At 30.6% G+C, this 15,254-nt stretch overlaps 1 protein-coding gene and 1 pseudogene across 1 annotated transcript; one reads left to right on the plus strand and one right to left on the minus strand.

Annotated features, from left to right (window-relative positions):
• Window positions 1-3,405: 3,405 nt before the first annotated feature.
• On the minus strand, window positions 3,406-5,186 carry LOC126550674 (uncharacterized; annotated as a pseudogene).
• A 5,526-nt stretch (window positions 5,187-10,712) lies between these two features.
• Window positions 10,713-12,590, plus strand: LOC126550684 (zinc finger BED domain-containing protein 5-like). The gene is made up of 3 exons (XM_050202652.1): window positions 10,713-10,843; window positions 10,914-11,984; window positions 12,437-12,590. The coding sequence occupies exons 1-3, from the start codon at window positions 10,713-10,715 to the stop codon at window positions 12,588-12,590; spliced, it is 1,356 nt and encodes a 451-aa protein (XP_050058609.1).
• Window positions 12,591-15,254: the final 2,664 nt, after the last annotated feature.

A 15,254-nucleotide genomic window follows, 5' to 3' on the forward strand; every position in this document is an offset into this window, starting at 1 on the left:
CGTAATTATTCGTAGTTCTCTTACGGTTACTTATCCACCATACGAATAGAGTGTTCGTACGTTTTATTATCATTATCTATCTGATTTTATTGTTTTAATCAAAACGTATTTACACCTACCAAACAATAAACGTTAATTAAAAGTTTAAAAGTTTAAATTTGAATCATTTTTTTCAATTCAATTATTTATTCGTTATTTATTTATCTACTTGTAGTGTAAATCCCAATTTAAACGATGGCTTTTCAAGAATTTGAACAAATGTTAATGTTACAGCAATTAGAATTTGTAGAGTTAGACGCAGTAGATAATCATCCTCGTCGATTTTACCAAGCTTAAAATGTTCTTGAAGGTTCGTTCAATATATTATGTCCTTTTTACAAAAATTATAATTAATTTTAAGGAATATTTAAAATTTATTTCATATTGAATATGGTACCTATTGACTATATTCATTAAATAAATTATATATATATTACGGCAGTAAAATAAATATAATATTTTAGCGGCTAGATTTTTGACGTTATTTCCCGGGAAAAGTTAAGAATTTAAATGAAATCAGCACTGTAACTACGGTTGTTTGGGACCCCAAACACAGCGTTTATTTAATTGTTAATTATTATTGCCCTTATTTAATTTTAGAACTATCTGATAAACAGTTTATTAAAAAATTCCGCCTAAGTAAAGGGTTGGCTGGTGAACTCATTGAAGTATTAACGCCTTATATGTCTGAACCAACAAGAAAATCGTCAATTTCAATAGAAAGAAAGGTATAATTTAATAAGTAATTTTTCTACGTTTATATATAGTACCTAATAAAAATTGTCAATCAATTTGATGTACAATTTTAAATTATTAATAGGTTTTGACAGCATTGCGATTTTTTGCAAGTGGATCTTATCAACTTGATATAGGAGATAACAGGTCTTCAGGCTTAAGCCAAGCTTCTGTGAGTCGATGCATAGCTGAGGTCACTGATGCAATGAATATATCTGATGTTGTCAAGCGTTATATCCATTTTCCAGATAGTTTTGAAAAACTTAATACTATCAGGAGAGGGTGAATATTATACCTAAATTATTTAAATATCAAGGTTTAAGGCATTAGGTACTGGCATGGGGGGTCTACATAAATACTTTATTATTTCAATACCTATATAGGCTATAACTGTAATTAAATAATCACAAAAAAATCAATTTAAATGATTTAATACTTAAATATGGGTACCTAATATAATATCGGTCTTCACTCATACGACATACCTTATGTCCTATATCCATAATAACTGAATATCAATTACCTATACAGTTATACTAAAAATGTAAAACTGTTTAATAATAATATTTAGATTTTACGAAAAAACTGGTGTACCGGGAGTTATAGGTTGCATAGATTGCACCCATATAGCAATTTTTCCACCTAATTCTATTAAAACTAGTAAGTAATAAAAATAGGCACTAAAGTAACCTTATAATTAATACAGTAATAAATTTAGTTTAAATCAAACAAATAACAATAAATATAAGTTATGTAAAGCTTGAATCTTATTAAAATAAAACAGATACCTTTATTTTTGTACATTCAAAAATAACTTTTTGTATACATGGGAAATTCATAAAATTATTATTTGTATGTTGTAGTTGAAATAATTACACAAAACACTATTTTTTATTAACTAGATTTATTAATTGACGTGTAAAGTGTAATACTTACCTACTACTTACCTAATACTTACCTGGTAGTTAATACTGTGGTATACCGGTATTTCAGTATACGCGGTATAACCAACTAGGTAAGTTTTACCCTCGTACTCTTTAGTTAATGACACTCTCTAAAATGAATTAGAATGGCACTGTTAACTAACGAGGTACGATGGTGTGCGCTTGTCGATTCTTCGCTCATTTATAGTGGAAATGACTCGAAGATTACTTATACCCGTGGTACGTATATCTCGGCGCTGTTTTCCATATAAAGGTAGGAACGCAAGGAAGACTTAAATGATATCCAACTCGGGTTGTCCTGGTCGGAAACACTTTTTTATTAAACTCAAAAACATAAAATAAACAATCAAAAAATCCATTAATTTAGTCCGTACTATAACCGCCGTTTCACACGTGCGATCGTCGTACCTACACTCTCGCCGACTCACTCAGCGACAGCGGGACTCCCGTTGCCCGTGCGTACGGCGGTCTTATATACAAAATTTGTCTTGTCGCCTCAGCACATTTTGCTTCACCGGCCTCTCCCGTGTTTTATTTAAAAAATATTTTTCTTTATACATATTAAGTAATAATTTGGACGACTGTCTACAATATACGACAATACTTTCTTGAATACTATATACTATTACTTTAACATTTCATTAAATTATACAATTCAAGGTTTGTGATTCAGATGCTAGAATTTTAAACGTAAATGCTAATTTTCCTGGTAGTACTCATGACTCCTATATATGGCGTCAAAGTTGTGTATCAACGTACATGGAAAATTTACATAGTAATGGTCATTCATCATATTTTCTCTTAGGTATAAATTACCAATCTTCTCTGTAATTGGTATAAGATACATTTTATATATAGGGTAAAATATCTTCTGTAGGTGATTCAGGATATCCACTAAGATCTTGGCTTTTAACGCCACTAAGTGACCCAGTGTCAGATTCTCCTGATGCTGGTTATAATAATTGGCATACAAGTACAAGGTCAACAATTGAAAGATGTAATGGTATTCTGAAAATGCGCTTTAGGTACATATTCTCTTTAGGCTAAATAAATAATATATAAATAATTCAAACATTTATTTTATTAAATTATAATTAGATGTTTACTGAAGCATAGAGTTTTGCACTACGATCTAGGACAAATGGACGTAGCCATTTGGACGTGGCCGTTTGGACAATTGGAAGTCAAAAAAAAAATATATATATAAATCCATATTTACATTATTAAATATTATTATAAGTCTTCAAAATTTGCTTATTGTATAATAATGTATACAGATTTTAAATATTCATTTTTTTTTAATAAAAAAAAAATTAAATTAAATTAATAAGCTATTTATATTTATACGTCAAAAATGAATATAAAATACCTAAATATACAAATAATTCATAATATAGAACATTAAAATTTAAAATATATCTAAAACAATCTTTTTATTATAGGTAATATACCAAACAATTAAAATACAATATCAAAAAAAAATACTTATACTAATTATTTTACTATAGGTAGTTCGTCAAAATATTTATATTTATTATAATACATAAAAAATGAATATAAAATATTTAAATATACAAAATTCATAATATCTAAAAAGTTATTGGATGTCAAACATAGTTTTTTATATTAATTATATCACCTACCTATCTTATTCTGTTGTTATATTAAAAATGATCAACATCTCATTTTAATGTAATGAAATATTTTGAGCGATTCCGCGTAAAAATGATATTTTAGTTCTAGTGTCATAACTTTGAACAATTTTTAAAATACGTTTATCTGCGTCAATAAATTTTTTTAGTTTTTTTGGGAGACTCTTACCTGCTTCAAGTTGGTTATAAAATACATCTCGCCCAGCTTGTACTTTCCGTAAACAGTCGATGAAAGACCACAAACTAGGATGTTGAACTCCCATTTCGACATTTAGTCGTCTATTAGCTGCTTCGGCATGGTTGTTAGTCCTATCTTGACCATTCAAAACTCGTTGGTGTAAATTCCAAATGTGTGGTGGGAATAATGCTGTCCGACGACCTCTTCCGTTTCTATTAACCCTTCCAACATAATTGTCCTCAAATTAGTCAAGTAAAGGTTGTAAGCATTCTGGTAAGTCATCTCCTAATTGTTGTATAGCAGCATCTAGGTTTTCAATTGGAACAAATGAAAGAGCTACGACCATTTTTATAAATATTGAAAAATCAGCATCATTTTTATATCTTGAAGCGAAACCCATTTCGTTCATTTTTTTATGAAAATTTTTTGTCAAATGATACAAACAACCGTGAATTTCAGCGTCGGGGTATTTTTTTTTTATGGTATTAATTACTGATAATTCAAAATCACATGACACTGATTTTGGATTTAAACCGGGTTTTAATAAATTTAGCATATCAAATAATTTATCGTACGTTTTTTTCTGTTTATTTGGCAACAGTGCATAAATTAATGGATGAACACCATTTAGCGCTTCCGCAAGAATAACGTAAACCTGAGCAAAAAGTGTTGGTGCTACTTTAAATGTCCCATCGCAATACCAAACTTTTGAAAAATGTAATATTTCTAAACTTCTAGGTCTTCCAAAAATTAATATTCTATTTTCACTAGGTCCGCTATCGTCTAATAAATAATTTTCAGATATGCCTTCAGGCGGTGAATAAACTTTGTATGAATCTGGTATATCTAGCGTTATCAAATCATTCGGTGCATTTGGTGCTGCGTGTATTTCATTCCGTTTTCTTCGAACCGTCTTTTTTAATGCTGGACCACTTTGAAGTGCTCCCTACATAGTTATGAAAAAATTATGAATAATATTATAAATGTAATAAAAATTTTATATAAATATAATAGATTAAAAAATAATGCAGAATTTCCGATACGATTCTTTTGTTATATCTAAATATGAATTTTTTAATCTTCGTTCATCTATATATATTTTTTTTTAAACCCGTAACAGATTATTACAGATTATTTTTAATAATTTATTAATTATTATTGAATTTTTAAATTTGATTTTTAATTACCTACTAATTGAACCCAGCAATTGATTGGGTTTTAGATACAATTTTAGATTTCAATGTTACCTACTAATACAGTATGTTAGTACTATTATATTTATGAAAAAAAAATCTAATATTATCTAATAAGTACCTTAGATGCTTGTGACAATCCATAAATACACTCGTTTATCACGGTAGATGTTGGTTCCATGGTTTCTCTAGCACGTTTTTTAATATTGCACACTGCTATATTTGCTTCAACTTTAGCAGCGTCAGAGTCGTGAGTGTGATTGTTTATGTGCTTAAGAATAATTAAATCTGTTATACCAGTATGCACACGAGCCTTACACTCTTGTTTATATCTACATCGCCAAAACCGTTTTAATCCATCAGAACTAAAAGCGTCAAATAAATACATAAAACCATCATTCAAAAGAACTTTACCATCGCGATTCGAATTAATAATTAACGACATTTTACATATATGTACACTATTACACAATTTGTACACAACTAACAAGATTATAAGTGTGTATTGTCGTGTATTACTGTGTTTCGATAAAGTGTGATATCAATGGTTGTAATAACCAATACGTTTAAAGTTATATATTATACCTATTTTTAGTATAGGTGTACCTATTGCCAAAACGATAAAATTCAATCTATAGGTAATAGGCGCGTGATAATCAATTATAATCGATAATGTTCGATATGATACGATACCATTAGTTATATTACTAACAAATATAATATACAAGAACTATTAGTTTTTAATTTCTAGTTTTTTTTTTTTAAATTTTAAATTAAAATTAATTTTTTTTTGACGTCCAATTGTCCCAAAACAGCCACGTCCAAACGGCTACGTCCATTTGTCCCTATTCGTTTGCACTACCACCCAGAGAGAGCATCAAAAATTATTATAGCTTATACCATTCTCCATAACATGTGCATTAATGAAAACATACCTGTTCCAATAAATGAACCTGATGATCCTGCAAATGTCGACTTTGGAATGTATGATGCACAAATTAATCCTGACCCTGAAGTAGGTCAACATTTAACAATTGGTCGTCGTATGCAACAACTGGTCATACGTTCATATTTTACAAGACATTAAAATAAAATCTAACATTAATAAAAATCTATTAAAAATGTCATTATTGATGTGTAAACATCTATGCTATCGGTTTGTAGTACGACCTTCTTGGGGAATCGAGCGTCAGGCGTAAGTCATGTAGTGTGACTGCTTGAGTGTGTGTGTGTGTGAGTCTATTGCGCACGGTCTTCACGCAGGCTACCCAACATACTTGGCGGCGGTGGCGGACGTCACGGGCGGAGTGAGGTGGCAACACCGATTCATTATTATCATTTATTATTCTCGTTTACGTATACGCGCGAAACCGTGTTTGTATCGTATAATAATATTATTATACACTATTCGTTTTGTGCGTCGTCGTCGTGTCTGTACGAGATATTACTATATTACGAGGTATTGAGTAACTCAAACATTACTGTGGTTCATCAATTGAAAAGATAATTACTTTAAATTTAATTTAATTAATAATTTCAATTTTTAAAACAACGTTAATGCTACAAAAATCAAAATGTTATTATTTCTTTAATCCATAAAATTGCAGCTGTATAATACACAGGGACTGAGACCGGACCGAAAAAAACCGGTTACAGAACCTAAAACCTTGTATAAATTAAAGAACCGAAAATAACCGTAATTTTTATTTTACATTTTTAAAAGACCCTAATCAAAACCGAAACCCTTATATAAAATCGAAAAAAAAACCATGTGAGTGCCTTTGTACTCACGAATGATGTGTAAACATCTTAGCTGTAGTACGACTTTGATTGGGTAATATAATGGCATGGTTTAAGTGGGAATTTGTATAATAAGGTAACAATAATCATACAAGATCGCGTTCTATTTAAAATTTATATTTCTTTAATATCTCTTATACATGTAATTATTGGTTTATGGTAGCTGAAATAAGATACATAAATTTCTGGTTTTCTAACATTTAAAAATCGCGAGAATACACCGTCTAGTGTAGTCGCGAGTTCGCCAACGTGGTTTTTGTTCCATTTTTTCTGACCGAGCCACGTGCTCCACCACCGTTTCTTTTTCCGTTTCCGCGGTCTACCTTTCCGCCGTGTATCCGGTTTTATCTACTCGATCGCTGACATGTCGACCAGCACCAACGTCACGTCCGTGTCTACCACCGCCGTCGCCTCGACGTCCAACACCACGTCGCTCATCGACACGATGCCGTCGACCATCATGACGACGGACGCGAGCTCTGAGATCTCTGCCGTCACCCACGTCAGGCTTCCGAGTTTCTGGGCAACACTCGTCGATGCAATGGTTCACGCACGCAGATGCTATGTTCGCGAATAAGCGAATCCGTTCGGACCTTACGTGCTCGAGGCCTTGGACGAGGACGGCGTGCGGACCGCCTCAGACCTGCTAGGTGCCGACGCGTCGTACGACGCGATCCATCAGCTGCTCATCACGGCCTACAGTTTGCCGCAAGCCACGCAGTTGCAGCGCATCATCCAACCGGGCGGCATGGAAGATCGCACCCCATCGCGACTCCTGCGGGACATGCGGGAAGTCTATCCCGACGGGATGTCCGATACGTCGCTGGTCGCGTTCTGGATGAGCAAGCTCCCGCCACCCATCCGCACCGTCGTTGCCGTTCTCTCGGGCTCCGGAGATTACCTGGCGGAACGCGCCGACCGCGTGTGGGAAGTGTACCAAGCGGCAGAGCTTTCAGCCGTCAGCAAAAGTTTTAGTCCTACCTTACCGCGGTAGCTAAAATATTATTGATACGCTACTTTTATTATTATTAATTTGTATATTATCAATTGCTATCTTAATCGATGTTATTATTATTATATATATATATATTGTTTTTTAAATGTTTTATTACGTATTATTATTATAAAACCTTTACTTTGTATAGTAGGTAGGCGCCTACATCTCTTTATGTATATTTTATAATTATTATCATTATTTATAATTTGCGTATATATTATATTATTATATTATTTAATTCCTGTTTATGTTATGTGATGTTATATTATAATACAGTCCACGGAATAATATTATTAATCCAAAATTGTTGATTTATTATTATTAGTGTTAGCAACATATTGGGTTTATATACTATTAAGATAAATTAAACACACGATACAACAACACTACAAACATGAAACAAATATTTAAAAATTAAAAATCAATTAACAGTTGATCGAATTTTGATTTTTATTAGGCATAAAATTCTGTTTAGCTATTTTTTTCCTGAAACCATTGTACTTTTTTCAACCATTAAAGAACAATTAAACATAATAAAACATATAAAACATAATGCTTAGGTATAATTTTAGAAATAAAAAACTCAAAAGTAAAAAAATATGTACATAAACGACAGTGTACAGATTATAAATAAATTGGCGGATCAAAATTTTTCGATCGTTTCGCTTGCTTTAACTTCAATAATTGATTTCTATCCACTTTCATAACCCATAACATTAATTATTGTAAACAACATCAACAATATACCAAATAAAATAACTTGACATAGGTACATATAAATATAAAAGCATATTATAATAACCACATAATATAATAATAGTTGTATTAAATATATAATAATAAAATAATATTTAAATAACAAAATCCAATTTTCTTTTGGTCTTTGAAGATCTTTCTATAACTTTTGATGTGTCAATAGTTATGTTTCTATGAATGTTCATCAAAGCCAAACCTGTCAGTCTTTTCTGAGACATTTGGCTTCTCAGCCATGTTTTTAACCTGATGTAACATTAAGTATATTTCAGAAAGCAATAAGCAAACAGTCAAAAGCCAAAGGAGTTATGATTTATGCAAAGGAAAAAAGGTGGACAAATTTATAAAAATAATCACATAATTAAATAAATGAATCAATTAAATATCTAAATCAGACTATCTGAGTAAAGCAATACTGAATAACAGAAATTAAATAGCATAAATAGCATTTTTAATTAGTTAAGTTATGTCATAAATAATAACTAGTTGTAAAAAAAATCTAAACTGATTTTGTTCAACATGGGTAAGTAAAGACTAAAATATAAATTAATGCAAATTATTTCATAAGGCAGTTTTTTTTAGTTAATTAGATTTATTGCCTAGTAAGCTAAAAATTAATTTCATAAAAAAGCATGAAGACTTAAGTTTAACTTTTTTTTTCTTAGTTTGTGTCTTAATCACAAAATAGTATTTGATGATTAAATTATAATATGATAATAGTAACCTTCACATCAATTAATAATATTGAGGCTAAAAATAAAAAATAACTTAATTTCTAAAAAAAATACCTAGATAATATATATTATATATATATATATATAGGATTATAATATTATAATATTATGTAATAATATACTATTAATATATCTATATATTTTGTGCTCTTTAGAGTGCATAAATGCATGCATATTTAGTATATTTTTAACCACATAAGTTCTAAGCCCTGCTTTTTACCAAAATTATTTTCTTCTAACTTAAAAAAAAGCAAAATATACATGCATACCTCCTTAAAGTAGAGAAGCTGCGTTCTGTTGATGCGATACTTACTGGTAATGTTGCTAATACTACTAAAACCTGTTTAATTGTAGGAAACATGACTGGATGACATTCATCAATAGATTCCAATACACCAGAAGTATTTTAAGACCTTAAAATAATTTTAAATAAAAAATATGTGATTTTTACCGATCAATTAAATACATTAAGTTGTATTTAATAAATTGAGTATTTACCTTCATTTTTACTGGAAATCCAATTTGATTTCCATAAATAAACTTCTCCTTTTAAAATGTTAATATTTATATCCAAAAATATAAAATGTTCAATTACTGTATCAATCATTTTTTTGACATCGAGTGAAGACTTGTTGATTATGTTAGCTGTAATAAATTCAATCAACTGAAAAATATCTGTTGTTTTTTTATTTAGGAATCTTGATCTCAAGTCTTCTAAAATATTGTCACTTAGGGGAATGTTCACAACTCTCCGGTAATATTCCTCTGGTGTATTTGCAGGAGTATTGGCCCTTTTATTTTGAATTTTTGTTAATCTTGGTAACTTGACTTCAATGTCTAAGTCAACCATTTTAGTTTTAGCTTCAAGAAATATTTCACTAAAATATTCTTCAGCATTTAATCTTTTATCTTCTAAATTTTGTACTATACTGGTAATACAGCTGGAAGCAGCACTTACATCTAAATTAACTCCTTGTAACATTTTACTGGCTGGTAGTGTGATACTGAGGATATTTGATAATATATACAATGTTATAATAAATTCACAATTGCACAAACTCAGGAGTAATGAGTAAGCTTTAGATGATGAAACTAGATCTGTCCATTGAGATATATGTGTTAGACTTTCTATAATTTCTGACATGTTGGTTTCAAAGTCTATTATACTAGTGTGACGTTCTACCTAACGTATAACACACAAGCTGGTTAATGATGTCTTAAAACTTTTGGATTTTTTAAGGTTATTTTTCAAGATGAAATTCCTTTTGGAAGATAAATGAAAAAATGAAATGGTTTCTTTGAGAATTCCGATAGTATTTCTAACGATTGGACTTTCGAAGATTTAGAAATTGATAAGTTTAGAGCAGTGGTTCCCAACCTGGGGGTAATTACCCTCTAAGGGGTAAAAACACAATTTTTTGAGGGGTAAAAGTTAAACTATTTATTTTTATTTTAAGTACTCTTGTTAGGTTTACTCATGTGTACTATGACTGTAAATTAAATTATAATAATATAATATTGTTGTTAATAGTTTTGGGAAATACCTTATCTTATGTCCTAATGACACTGATAATTTTATTACCTTCAAATAATACTTAGAATATTACATTATATTGAATTTCTTGGAATTATTTTCGTTGTACAATTGTCTACACATTTTATATCCTATTATTATAAAATGATATCGATGTTCAATTTAATGGTTTTAATCTTTAAACCATCAGTTAGTCGTTCACCGTTTGTTTATTTGTGTACTTGTCTGTGCTTTCTACTGAATATCGATCAGTATAGTCGATTTTCTGATTATTTTGACGTTAAGTAAAAGTTGGTGAGTAAAATAATTTTATATTTTTTTATGTTGGATTTTGATAATTTTCCTTTAAATCAGGAACCATGTCACAGGGGAAAAACGGTCATACAAAGAAGCTTTTCTACAATGGGGTTTTACTAAGTTTGTTGATAAAAGTGTTGAGAAGCCTCAATGTGTTCTGTGCAACAAAGTTCTCACAATAGAAAGTATGAAACCAAGCAAATTAAAAGAACATTTTGAGAAAAGCCATTCTCAGTTTGCAGAAAAAGATATTGCATTTTTCAAACGTAAAGAAGATGCGTTAAAAAATGCACGTATGGATTCATCCGGCTATTTTTTTCAGTCAACTGAAGCTGGTCTTGAAGCTTCGTGTTGCAACGCTCTTCGAATCGCGAAAAACAAGAAACCTCATACAATTGGAGAAAATCTCATCAAACCTTGTATACTAGATGCAGTAAAACTTGTTCTTGTAGAGCAACATGTTGAAAAGACCAACAAGATATCACTTTCTAACAACACTATTAAAAATCGTATCGAGGATATGAGCAAGAATATTTTGGACACAGTGCTTAATGAAATAAAGTCAAGTTCTTTCTTCGCCTTACAGTTAGATGAGTCGACCGACGTTGCATCTTGTTCCCAGCTACTTGTCTATGTTCGATACATAAAAGGCGACGACTTAAAAGAAGAATACTTATTCTCAGAATCACTGAGCACTACTACACGCGGGGAAGATGTTTTTCAAACAGTGAAACATTTTATCGATGAAAAGAATCTGCAGTGGTCGAAGTTAATAGGTGTCTGTACAGATGGAGCACCAGCAATGTTGGGCATTCGTTCTGGTTTCCAAACATTACCGAAAGAGGTTGCTCCGTTTGCATTATTTAGCCACTGCATTATTCACCGTTATGTTTTGGCAATAAAAACTCTCCCACCTGATTTAATGGACACATTTACTCGTGTAGTGAAAATTGTTAACTACATCCGAAGCAGTGCGACAAATACAAGAATATTTAAGGACTTATGTAATGAACTGGGAGGAAAATTTGACGTCTTGTTGTTCCATACAGAGGTACGTTGGTTTTCGCGAAGCAAGGTTGTTATGGGCTATGAGATATCTGTAAGATATCTACGAGATATCAAGGCTAAGTTAGTATGGCCATGCCTCGTGTAGAGGGTAATGCGGATGCTACTATGACCATGACATGTGTCGGGATAGTAAGCGCACCAATAATTACAGTGCAGTAATGATGCATTTGAGATGTTATTGCACATTCTCAAATTCGTGTCCGAATTTGCAACAACAACTATAAGGACACCTGGTTTCACCCAGAAGGCGGCAACTCGACGTAAACAAGAGACGCACCACAATATATAAGGGAGCCCGAAGACCAGCAACGGCAGATGCACCAAAGCTATCAACAACTAAGCACTTTCACGACACTCAGCCACTTATTTTGTTTGTTACATGTATTTTATTTATATGCAATAAAGACATATTTCGTTATTAGGTTAAACTTTCATTCAAATTAACCATTTGGATTCAAATCTGATACTGGCACGCAACAATTTGGCGCAGTCGGTAGGATTCACTTTTCAAGGAGGCAAACCGTCAAAGGCTACCATCAACAAGGAAGACTTGATCATTCTTTCTCGTTGATAACTCCAGAAGAGAAGACCATTCAATTCAACGTTGCAGAAAGTATCAGACAGGATGACAACATCAACGAACATCGCATTATTGTGAGTGAATAGTTAATTAAATTATTACACGGATATATGTTACAAAAATATAAAACCTAAGAAGTATCATTTAAGTAACTGAATATATTTAAGTAGGTCGTAAAAAAACTATTTAGGAATTTTTTTTTGATTATTAAAGGGCAATTGATTTATTTGAGTTATTATTGAATTATTATATTATTATTGAGGGCATATTGTTGAATTATTGAGATTATTATTGAGAATTATTATTAAGGGCATATTGTTGAATTATTGAGATTATTATTGAGAATTAATATTGAGGGGATATTGCGAATTATTGAGGGATATTATTGAATTATTGAGATTATTATTGAGAATTATTAAAGGGCATATATTATTGAGATATATTATTGAATTATATTATTATAGTTGATTGTAAAACGTATCAAATGAGTGTGAAAGCAATTTATGGAGAACACAGGTACATCTCCTTTGGAAGTAGCTAATCCATCGAATAAAACGTCTTTAGAAACTCCAGATTTGAGTTTAGAAGTATTAAATAAAACCCAACAGTTGATTAATTTGGGAAGCCCTAGTAGAAGCCCTGGCCATAGTAAAAGCCCGAAAGAACGCCCTAGTCTATTTAGAAACCCAAGTGAACGCCAGAGCGCTAAAATAAAACACAGTTTGGAGAGAAGTTTAAGTTTAGACAATAAAAAGGTTACACGTAGCAAGGTTACGGACGATTTTGAACATACTGAGTTAACGTTCGGGAGAAAACCGCGTGTAAAGAAAATGGTTACCATAAAATTAGAGGAAGCATTTAAGCTTATACCTATGTGTACGGGAGAAGACGATATCTATCCGTTCATAAATGCATGTGATATGGCAGTAAATTTGGTTGAAGAAAAATGCGCACTGACTTTAGTTAAATATATAACAACTAGGTTATCCGGTAGAGCATTAGAAATGATAAAATATAAAAATGTTACTAAATGGGTATACATTAAGAGTTATTTATCGGATGCTTTTGAAGATATGACAACCGCTTCAAGTTTACAAATACAATTAAATTCCATTAAAATGTGTTATGATGAAAACGTCAATGATTATTGCCATAGAGTAGAAAAATTGTATTATAAATTATGTACTGCGTGTACACTTAATAAAGAGGAATCAGAAGCAAAAGTAATTCACGAAACTTTAAAAGAACAAACACTGAATATTTTTATAAAAGGATTAATAAGTCCTGTAAGAACAATTCTAAAGGCACGAAATCCTAAAACATTAGAGGTAGCTAAGCAATTGGCAAAAGCAGAAGAAGTAGAATATAATTCAGAAAGAGATAATTATAGGTACAGGAACGATTTTTCTAATAATAGAGATAATAATAATTTTTCATGACTAAATAATAATAATTTCAACGTACAAATAATACAAGAAATTATAACACGGATAATCATATCAGTAACTTTCAATCAGATAATATATACCAAGGAGGTTGATCAAATATAGAATACCTGTAATAAAGTGGAAACAATAGTACAGGACTTTACGATAGTTAGTATAAATAAACAACAGAGTAGAATATAATTAGGAAATAGTTAATAAAAATTTTGGAAATATGGTTTTATTCGAAGGTAATGTAAAAGAAACTATAGGCACACTTTTAGAAGCATTAAAAGAGTATTATATAGTGACAAAAATTACAAAACAATAAAATTTAACATTAGAAATAAAATATGAAATAAAACGTAAGTTAGGAATTACTTCATTTTTACCAGTTAGTAAAGTGATAGGCGATACGCCGTATGTAGTACAGAATGACCGGTATATTATATTTCTAGTAACGAAAAATAAAGATCATCAGAGGCAGTGCCGTAACTAGACTACTGGAGGCCTGTGTGCAAACTAAAATCTAGAGGCCCCTTGTTATAGATACATAATTTTCAATTTTTTCTTTGTTTTTTTTTTTGTTGGAGGGGGTGGTGCTGAATAAAAAAGTAAATAAAATATAAAATACAGTTTTCAGAATATATATATATATTATAACATGTAATATAATACACAAGTACATTAATAAACAATTAAACAATATGTATTTTAAAACCACTTGTGTAGTTGTATTTTTGTAGGACTGTAGGTAACTTCTTTGTGATTAATAATTATTAAATTTAAACAATACTTAAATATATTTAATCTATTTTAAAAAATTCTTTTTTCTGGTTTTTAAATTAGCGAAATTATTAATAATAGAATCTACATCGATCCGCGAAGTATGAAGCCTTTCAATATTTAATAAAGCAATATTAGTTAACCGATCTTGTGATGTAGTATTACGAAGATAATTTTTAATAAGCTTAAGTTTGGAAAATGAACGCTCCGCTGAAGCTGATGTTACAGGAATAGTCATAAATATACAACAACTTGTAAAAATATCTGGAAATATAATAGATAAATCATTACTAATTATATATTCTGCTAGTTTTTGAATAGTCATTTTTTTTAAATCTTCCTATTTAAAATTAGACATTAAAAAATTCTTTAACGATAAAATTTGGCGTGTGAAATCTGAGTTGATATCATCTGAGTATTTCTTTATAAAATCATAAGCAAACTTAATTAATTCTCTTCTCCTCTGGTATTGTAGTCATTGTGTATGGTATTAATATACTAAAATTATCATTAATTGTCTGCATGCCAACAAATCTCTCT

Source organism: Aphis gossypii, chromosome 3 (genome assembly GCF_020184175.1).
Source record: "Aphis gossypii isolate Hap1 chromosome 3, ASM2018417v2, whole genome shotgun sequence".
NCBI classification, from domain to species: domain Eukaryota; kingdom Metazoa; phylum Arthropoda; class Insecta; order Hemiptera; family Aphididae; genus Aphis; species Aphis gossypii.

What these genes read in the sequence shown, in the direction of transcription:
- LOC126550684 (XM_050202652.1), top strand. Translation starts at nt 10,713, where the DNA reads ATGTTCAATTTAATGGTTTTAATCTTTAAACCATCAGTTAGTCGTTCA. An exon ending in TCTGATTATTTTGACGTTAA is followed by an intron (nt 10,844 to 10,913) that starts GTAAAAGTTGGT and finishes CCTTTAAATCAG; the next exon opens with GAACCATGTCACAGGGGAAA. An exon ending in CTACGAGATATCAAGGCTAA is followed by an intron (nt 11,985 to 12,436) that starts GTTAGTATGGCC and finishes TCACTTTTCAAG; the next exon opens with GAGGCAAACCGTCAAAGGCT.